This window comes from Acomys minous (assembly GCF_964271855.1).
Source record: "Acomys minous genome assembly, chromosome: 9".
NCBI classification, from domain to species: domain Eukaryota; kingdom Metazoa; phylum Chordata; class Mammalia; order Rodentia; family Muridae; genus Acomys; species Acomys minous.
The window spans coordinates 80,304,670-80,313,503 of record NC_140490.1 but is presented as its reverse complement, the minus strand read 5'-3'; the positions used below and the strand labels follow the sequence as shown (position 1 = coordinate 80,313,503).

At 60.4% G+C, this 8,834-nt stretch overlaps 1 protein-coding gene across 4 annotated transcripts; it reads left to right on the top strand.

The window, feature by feature from the left end:
- The first annotated feature begins 1,275 nt into the window (after positions 1-1,275).
- RNF126 (ring finger protein 126) lies at positions 1,276-8,389 on the top strand. Of its 4 annotated transcripts, none has more exons than XM_084795572.1 (9): positions 1,276-1,503; positions 5,390-5,448; positions 5,553-5,616; positions 5,794-6,038; positions 6,494-6,562; positions 6,629-6,698; positions 7,081-7,174; positions 7,256-7,371; positions 7,941-8,389. In XM_084795572.1, the coding sequence occupies exons 1-9, from the start codon at positions 1,426-1,428 to the stop codon at positions 8,088-8,090; spliced, it is 945 nt and encodes a 314-aa protein (XP_084651698.1). In that variant the 5' UTR covers positions 1,276-1,425; the 3' UTR covers positions 8,091-8,389. The 4 variants fall into 4 exon arrangements, with proteins under 4 accessions (XP_084651698.1, XP_084651699.1, XP_084651696.1 ...); XM_084795573.1 differs by having other exon boundaries at positions 1,470-1,594; XM_084795570.1 differs by lacking the exon at positions 1,276-1,503 and having other exon boundaries at positions 5,340-5,448; positions 5,772-6,038.
- Positions 8,390-8,834: the final 445 nt, after the last annotated feature.

Sequence of the window (8,834 nt, the reverse complement as noted above, 5' to 3'; positions counted from 1 at the left end):
ATCTGGGGGGGGGGGGGGCGCGGGGACGTCCGAGGGAAGAATGCCCCGTGCTTGCAGGAAACCCACCTCAGAGCAACTCCTCTCTTTCCTCAAAACTCTGGTTCCAACGCCCCCTTCCTCACCCCCAGCAAGCCGATCTTATGGCATCAGAAACATCCACGGTCAGTCCCGTTCTCTCCCCCAGCCGCGTGGGGCTGAGGTGTTCGTGTGCCTTTCCGAGACGGTCGATGAGATGTTGAGTGAACAAGCAAATACACACAGGAACTAACCTCGGGGACACTCTGGGGCTAGCCAAACGACGCAGGCGTCATTCACTCCTCGAGGGTTGCACAGGCTGCCTCTACCAGACAACGGATCCCTTCCTCATCCTCATCCCCAGCATTTTGTGGGGACGCCTGATGTGTATCATCCAGACGGAATACTCGCTTCCGCCCCGGCGCTGTCCTTACGGCTCTCAAGGGGCACATAAGGCTATGGAGAGGGGCTATAGAGACCGCCGAGAAGACGACATTGCAGCCGAGACTTGAACACGAGAAAGACAGGTGCACGGGACTATAGGGAACTGTGCGCTTGGAGAGGCACAGACAGTGCGAGCAAATGGCATCAGAGGCAAGCTGGCCGGGTGGGCCGCACGGGGGCAAGGACGAGGGGAAACGGAGGCCTGGCAGGTTGAGGGACAAGGGGAGCCCCGTAAGCTCCACCCCTTGAGCGACCCCGCTCCGCCTCCGTACCTGGCTCATGGAGGTCTCTACGTCCAATGCTGGCCCTGCCGACTCACACAGCCTCGCACCCGCCTTCGCGCTTGCCCATCCTGGTTGCCAAGGAGACGGCCCGGCAAGCTTGAGGCCCCGCCCCTCGCAGGCTCAGCGGACCCTACCAAGAAGAGTCACCTCGCCACTTAGCCCCTGCGCCACCTAGTATGCCACCATGCCTGACCTCCCCCAGCCTCCGAGCCTGGCTTCGCCTCCGAAAACCGTTGCCAAGGAGATCCGCCATCGCGCCATCCTTGAACTTCCGTAATCTTCCTGCCTGACTCCGCCCCTCCTCCCGGTTGCCAAGAACGCTCGGCCCCGCCCACATCCGATGGGACACGCCCCCGAGAGGCTCTGTCGTTTTTTTGACCCCGCCTCTGTCCCGGTTACCTAGGAGACAAAGCCCCGCCGCCTCGCCGTCAGGCCCCACCCCTCACGCCCGGCCCCGGGTCTCCGGCTTCCGGCTGTACCTACTTTGTCCTAATGCGGCCACCGTTCTCCCGGAGACGGCCCCGCAGCGCGCTGCCCGCGTCCCTCCGCGAGCCCCACGCTCGCCGTGCGTGCCGTGCGTGCATGCGTGAGCGTGCGCGGGCGCGTCGGCCGGCGAGGGAGTAGCAAACGGCCGGCGGCAGGCGCCGCGCGGGGGGCGGGCGGCGCGGAGGCGGCGGTGGCCATGGCCGAGGCGTCGCCGCAGCAGCCCGGACGGTACTTCTGTCACTGCTGCTCGGTGGAGATCGTGCCGCGCCTGCCGGTGAGATCCGGACGGGAGGGCGGTGGGGCTGTGCGCGCGAGGCTGGCTAGAGGGGAGATTGGGACCCGGCGCGATGCGAGCGGCGTGGCGGGTAGGTCCGAGAACCCTGGGCGGCGGCGAGTCACCCCCGTGGCCGGGGCGGGGGGGGGCGGGAACGGGACACCCGGTGGGGATCGGAAGCCGAGCTCCGCTCCGGGGACGGCCGCCGAGCGCGTGGCCGGGACGCGGGGGCGCGCAGCGCGGCCTCGAGCGCCCGCCCGCCCGCCCGGGGCCTCGCAGCTGCGCCCAGAGTAGCCGCGAATCCGACGGCGGAGCTTGAGGGTCTGGGCCGGTGAGCCCTGGCCTCACCTGGCTGTTACAGGCCTTGTGTTATTGCTTCCATGTGGCTTTGACCGGCTGCAGCTCCGCGCCCCGGTTCCCACCTGGGTGTCATCAAGCCTCCCTGCTGCTTCCTGGGTCCCGAGGACCCTTGCCTGTGTGTCCTGCATCTTAGCCAGTTCAAGATGGGTTTTGGCCAGGCGCATCCCAATCCTGCAGGCTTCCTGAGAGTGACTGACTAGTTCTGTGCCCGGGATCCCCAGACCTCCCCTTTTCCCAGGTCAGCGTGGTCAGCCCTGTGCCTGGTGGCTAGCTCTTAGGTTTGTTTCTAGGGCAGCACCTTACTGCTCCATACCCAGGTGTGAGGCTCACTCTCGGGAAGGTTCTCCTCCCTGGCTTTCCCAGGCCAAGCATGCAGCATGCTCCTCCTTTTGGAGAAAAGGAAGTCTGCGTGGATCCTGGCATATGTGGTACCTAATCTGGTGTAAGCTATACCGGTTCCTTGCAGAGATGGTGGCGGAATGGCTTGTTGGGGTGAAGGGTGGTTGGTGAGAGCTGGTGTAGCCCTTTCTAGTCTCTCTGCACGCTACCCCTGGGTGGTGACATTGTGGCATTCCTCAGGGCAAGAATTATTCTACATGTGAAGCGGGGGGTACTGGTGGCTCACGCCTGTAATCCCAGCACTCAGGAGGCAGAGGCAGGCGGGTCGCTGTGAGTTCGAGGCCAGCCTGGTCTACAAAGCGAGTGCAGGACAGTCAAGGCTATACATAGAGACTCTGTCTCAAAAAACAAAAACAACAACAAAAAGAATTCTTCTACAGGTGATATACAAGAATTCAGTTTGGGCCAGGTGTGGCAGCGCTCAGGAGGCAGAGGCAGGCGGGTCTCTGAGCTGGAGGCCAGCCTGGTCTACATAGTGAGTTTCAGAACAGCCAAGGATACACAGAGAGACCCAGTTTAGAAAAGAAACAAACAAAAGGCGGCTTTAGAGGGAGTGGAATTTGGGGTGCCATGCACGCCCGAGATGTGGGAAAGTCCCTGATGGTCATTTCTGCTTCTCTGCTTCCTGTGCCTCTGCCCTGCCTCCCCACATCTGCCTTGATTTCCCCTCCCCTTCCCTCTCCTCAGTATTAGGGACTGTGCAGCCCCTGAGCATCATTGTGAACTCTGGGAGACGGCCTGAGCCCGTGTGCACTTGGCTGTTGGTTTACTGGTTGAGACCATGTGCCTGGCCAGGGCCATCCTGCGAGCCCAGCGACCCAGCACTGTTTTTGCAGGGAGGGGTGTTTAGACAGCAGCAGGCCTGGTTTTTATTTCTTTGGCTTTTGGAGACAGTGTTTCTCTGTGTAGCCCTGGCTGTCCTGGAACTCATTCTGTAGCCCAGGCTGGCCTCAAACCCAGAGATCTGTCTGCCTTTGCCTCCCAAGCGCTGGGATTAAAGGTGTGCGCCACCACTGCCTGGCCAGCATGGGTGTTTTTTGTATGAGCACCTGTCATGCTAAAGGGAGCTGGGGCAGGTCTGTGGCATCAGTGGTACGTGCCAAGTGCACGTTACAGGATAGGCCACTCTGAATGCGGTTATAGTGACGGCTGCTTCTCAGACACCTGAGTTGGTCTCCAGAGACACGTACTTCCAGTGGTGGCATTTTCACAGGGCCACAGGCACTTGGTGTCATTAGCTGCCCAGTATGCTGCGCATCCCAGACCAGCAGCGCCTTCTCTGGTCTCTCTAACGCAGTGGTCCTCAGCCTTCCTATTGCTGGGAACCTTAACATAGTTCCTCATGTTGTGGTGACCCCCTACTTCATAACTAATTTTGCTACTATTGTGAGTCAGATTATGTAAACATCTGATGTGCAGGTTATTTGATATTGGACCGCTGTGAAAAGGTTGTTCGACCCCCAGAGGGGGTTGTTACCCACAGGTTGAGAACCGCTGTTCTAATGGGTAACTTGTGTCGGTGTCTGTGCAGCTATGGCTGCCAGAGCTTCAGGGTGTTGGGGAGATGGCTTGGCTGGGAACCTGTCAGCAGGAAGCAGAGGAGTCAGCCAGAGCCGAAGGCTGTGGGGCGCTACGAGCCTAGACTTGATCGTCTGCAGGGTGTGTTGGTGGAGGCCATGTGATGTACAGGTGTACAGGTGTGGACATGGAGCGTCCATGGGCAGGCACCTGAGGCCTGGCTCACTTTGCCTGCTCACTGTCCCGTGGGCTGAGCATGAGGGGACCTGGCTTGGGCCCTGAGCAGAGCCACTCTTACAGACAGGGCCCCGGCATGGGAGAGGGCTCCCACCTTTCTGGTAAGAGCTGGTGCTGCGTGGACTCGTGAGACAGGTAGTGGCTGAATGTTTGAGTGATAGGAGGCAGGGCCAAGGCAGTGACACTTCGGCCAGAGATCCTTGGCAGTCAGTCCTCTCCGGCCACCTCAGCCCCCACCTTCCCCATAGGCACTCAGAATGGTCGCTCAGTGTGTGTTCCAAGGGTCGCCCTATGTCTTGTGGCTGTCCTACAGTCTCAGGTCTCTTAGCATGGTGGCGGTGGGGGTCTTCTTCTCAGGACAGGATGTCATTTGGACCAGGCAAGGCAGAATGGCCTCTGCTGGGTGACCCTTGGCATCAGCTTCTGTGAAGGGTGCCTGAGAGACATTTGGCAGTGGATGTGAGCTGACCCCAATCATGTCCCTGGGCTGTGGCCAGTGAGGGATGGCTGGATGTGGAGGTTGAGGCAGAGAGTGTGCCAAAGCATACGTGTTCTGATGTTGTACTGTGCCAGGCAGGGTGGGGCTGGTCTGACTTCTGCCCCACCTAAGGTGGGACCACCAAGCTCTGGCAAGCCCTGCCCAGTGCCTGCTAGCTGCCTTAGGTCAACTGAGTCACGCTGGCATTGCCCTGGTGACTAATGGCGTGCCCCTTCACATAGTCATGGTAGCACATTCAGCTGTGGAAGTGTGTCTGCAGGGGTGGTGAGCAGGCCTCGAGTCTGATTGTCCACGGGGCCACCCTCCCTAGAGCGTGTGCCATGTAAAGCCCACTGGTCAGGCCTGTGGCCACTTGCTTTAGGGTCTGTTCTGTCAGCGAGAGGCCTTTGGTCTTGGCTGCCTGCCTGCATCACTGCCTTAACACTTAATACTATGGCCTTGTGGGGAGCACGCTCTGCACCTGTTGGGGCTACCTGTGTGCACTGTTATCCCTTGAGGTGTCCTCTGAGGCCGAGGGCTCTGGCTACGTTTGCACAAGTGTGGCTCGCAGTTGGTCTTAGGAAGCATTGCCTGTTTTCCAGACCTTCTCTTGCTTTCCATACATTGGTCCCTAGGTGTCGGTGTCCCACCATTGTGTGTCTGAGAAGGGACTGCAGGTCCTGTCATTGTGGGGTGCACCGTGGCTCTCATCTTTACTGGGACTGGGAGGTAACTAGAGGAACCTAGGCTTGGGGAGGCCTGGCAGGTCTGCAGCTGCTGAGGCTGTGGGAGGCCATTACTGCCCTTGCTGCCCTGTGTCCCTCAGGCCCAGGTACACAACTACCTTATGTTGCTTGGGATGGATCGCCATACTGACCCCTGCCTCTCCCGCAGGATTACATCTGCCCGAGGTGTGAGTCTGGCTTCATTGAGGAGCTTCCAGAAGAGACCAGGTAGTGAGCAGGGCTAGGGGCTGCCAGGGCCTGGCCATCCCTGTCCTGAGGACCTGGGAGGGGCTTCACAGCACCTGACAGGCTCGCTCTTGCTCTCTCCCCAGGAACACAGAAAGCAGCTCTGCCCCCTCCACAGCCCCCACCGACCAGAACCGGCAGCCATTCGAGGTGAGTCAGGTCCCTGGTCCCAGGCCCTCCCCTGCCCTGCAGGTTGGCACATACCCGTCCCACACTTGGTGGTGCTCTAACTGCCCTGACGGTTGTCTTCCCATCTGTGGGATTGTTAAAGAACTTTCTGCCTTCGCTGTCTGTGGTACTGGCAGGCTCACTGCATCCTCTCCACAGAATGTGGACCAGCACCTGTTCACGCTGCCCCAGGGATACAGCCAGTTTGCTTTCGGCATCTTCGATGACAGCTTTGAGATTCCCACGTTCCCCCCTGGGGCACAGGCCGATGATGGCAGAGACCCTGAGAGCCGGCGAGAGAGAGAGCACCAGTCCCGGCATCGGTATGGGGCCCGGCAGCCCCGTGCCCGCCTCACTGCCCGGCGGGCCACTGGCCGGCATGAAGGCGTCCCCACGCTGGAAGGGTGAGTGGCCTGGCGTAGCTGGTGAGGACCCCACTACCACAGTGGGACATACAGACCCACTGGGACATGCATCTCCAGATCCCCCTCAGGGCCTCACCTGGCTGCCTATGGGAGCCATTTGGCCACCTCTCTCTTTAAACAGGTCCCAAAGAGTCTGGGTCACCCACAGTAGCTGAGTGCTGCACCCCAGCCACTGTGGGCCCACACCCTTGGGGCCATGATCTGTGGCTTCTGGCTACTGGGAGTCCCTGTGAAAAATGACTGCCTCCCATTGCACAGGGGGCACATGCCTGTCACCCCAGCACTTGGATGGTGGAGAAAGAAAGATCACTTTCAGTTCAAGGCTGCCTTGGTCTGCTTGCTGAGCTGGAAGCCATCCTGGCCTCCAGAACAAGCCTCTGCCTTGTGAGGTGTGCTGGCCACTGCAGGCCCCTGTGACACTGTCTCTCCCACAGGATCATCCAGCAGCTTGTGAATGGCATCATCTCCCCAGCCGCTGTACCTAGCCTGGGCCTTGGTCCCTGGTGAGTAGGGGACGGGTGCCCGGCCCCTCCCACCCTGCGCCCCCTGACCCGGCCTCTCCCCCCCAGGGGCGTCCTGCACTCGAACCCAATGGACTACGCCTGGGGGGCCAACGGCCTGGACGCCATCATCACACAGGTACAGCGGGCCATTCAGGGGCCAAGAGGACAGCCTCATGACGCGGATGGGCGTGGGCTCTGCACCGCTCTGCTGTCAGACAGCTCAGTGGCTGGTCCCCCTTCCCCTCCCCTCCTGAAGGATGTCTGATGCCCTGGGTGGGCAGTCTCCTGTGCCGGAGCTGTACATCTCAGATGGTCCTGAGGCTTAATGGGCCTGGTAGGAGCCGCCCATGGGAACCGTGCCCCCTCAGCCAGGCCTGGTAGAAGCTGCCCATGGGAGCTGTGCCCCCTCAGCCAGGCCTGGTAGAAGCTGCCCATGGGAGCTGTGCCCCCTCAGCCAGGCCTGGTAGAAGCTGCCCATGGGAGCTGTGCCCCCTCAGCCACGGCTTCTTGTCTTTCAGCTCCTCAATCAGTTTGAGAACACAGGCCCCCCACCTGCCGACAAGGAGAAGATCCAGGCCCTTCCCACAGTCCCTGTCACAGAGGAGCACGTGGGTATGCTCGCTGCGGTGGGTGGACAGAGTCCCGGGGACCTCCCGCTGTGGCCTGCCTCTCACCGCCCTGCTTCCTCTGCAGGCTCTGGCCTGGAGTGCCCAGTGTGCAAAGACGACTACGCACTGGGTGAGAGTGTGCGGCAGCTGCCCTGCAACCACCTGTTCCACGACAGCTGCATTGTGCCCTGGCTGGAGCAGGTGACTGTGCCCTGCACTCCCAGGCGGCCCACAGACATGGACCCTACCTGACCCAAGCCCAGGCGCCCTGCTTCCTTCTGACCCCAAGCCTGACTGACACACTTAACTTAGACCCAGTCACAGCTCTGACCGTGGCCCTGACCTGCTTGCCTGCCAGTCAGAACCCTTGGGCTCATCCTGACTGAAATCCTGACCTAGCCGAAGCTCACCTGACAGCACCATCCCTTAGCTCTGAGCCTGCCTACGATGCCTGTCTCCAGCCATGGCCTCTGACTGCTACTGGACCTAAGGCTGACCCCATTCTAGCTCTGGCTTTTCTCTGCTCCCAACCTGGGTCAGAGTATGTTAGTGCAGTGCTTTGCTGGCCTTGCTGATGGGCCTGTCTGCCACCCTGAGTATCTGCCATACGGCCATCTTATCTGGACCCAGACCCTGACTTTGCCCCAAGTTCAGACTCTGATTCTGTCACCCTGACTGACTTTAATCCGAGCTCTGACCCTGAGCCAGGCAGGTCATGACCTTGATTTAACCTTGTCCTGACCCCAGTCTAACCCTCCTCTCTCCTCAAGCACGACAGCTGCCCGGTCTGCCGCAAGAGCCTCACTGGACAGAACACGGCCACCAATCCCCCGGGCCTGACCGGAGTGGGCTTCTCCTCGTCCTCGTCCTCATCCTCGTCCAGCTCGCCCAGCAACGAGAACGCCACAAGCAACTCCTGAGTCCCACCTGGCCATCCCCCCGGGGCTCAGTCATCCCACACCCCAGGCGCCCCAGCACCGCCATGGCCGTGGACTGGAGGTGCTGCTCCGTGGCGGCCAGCAGCACCTGGCGGGCCCCAGGCTGCAGTAGGCTCGGACTTGGCCATGGCCGCTCCTGTTTGGAGGTGCACACGTGGGCCCCATGTTCCCAGCGGGCGCCTTCAGTCCGTCTTTAACCTCACCCTCCAAATGTTCAACGGCAGAAGGGTTTTTATGATTTTAAATTATTACTGCTTTGAAATAAATGGACGTTTGAGCCACGTGTGGCCATGCATGATCTGTGGAGTCAGCAGAACTGTCGCCAGGCCCAGCCCGCCACCTGGGAGGCCGGGCCAGCACCCAGCCAGCACCGGCCTCGGGACCACGAGGGTGACCAGCAGACCCAGGAACAAACTGCTCCGGCAGACGACTTCTTTTTTTTTTTTTTTTTTTTTTTTTTAAAGGGAAATGTGTGTTATCTGGAAAGCTATTTAAAATACACCTACTCAAAAAGCAGAGCCCATGGCTTGGCGTCTTCCTTCAGCCAGGGTACCCATGACTGCCTGGTGGGGCAGCTGTAGGGCGGGTTTGTTCTGGCAGAGGCCTGGTGGGACCCAGCCCTCAACGCTGTTTGCTAGGAGGCAAGATTTGAACTGCTGCTCTCAAGAGCTGCGTGGGTGGGAGGCCACCTGGTGAGAGACCACATGCTGGGCCTGGGACCTGGGA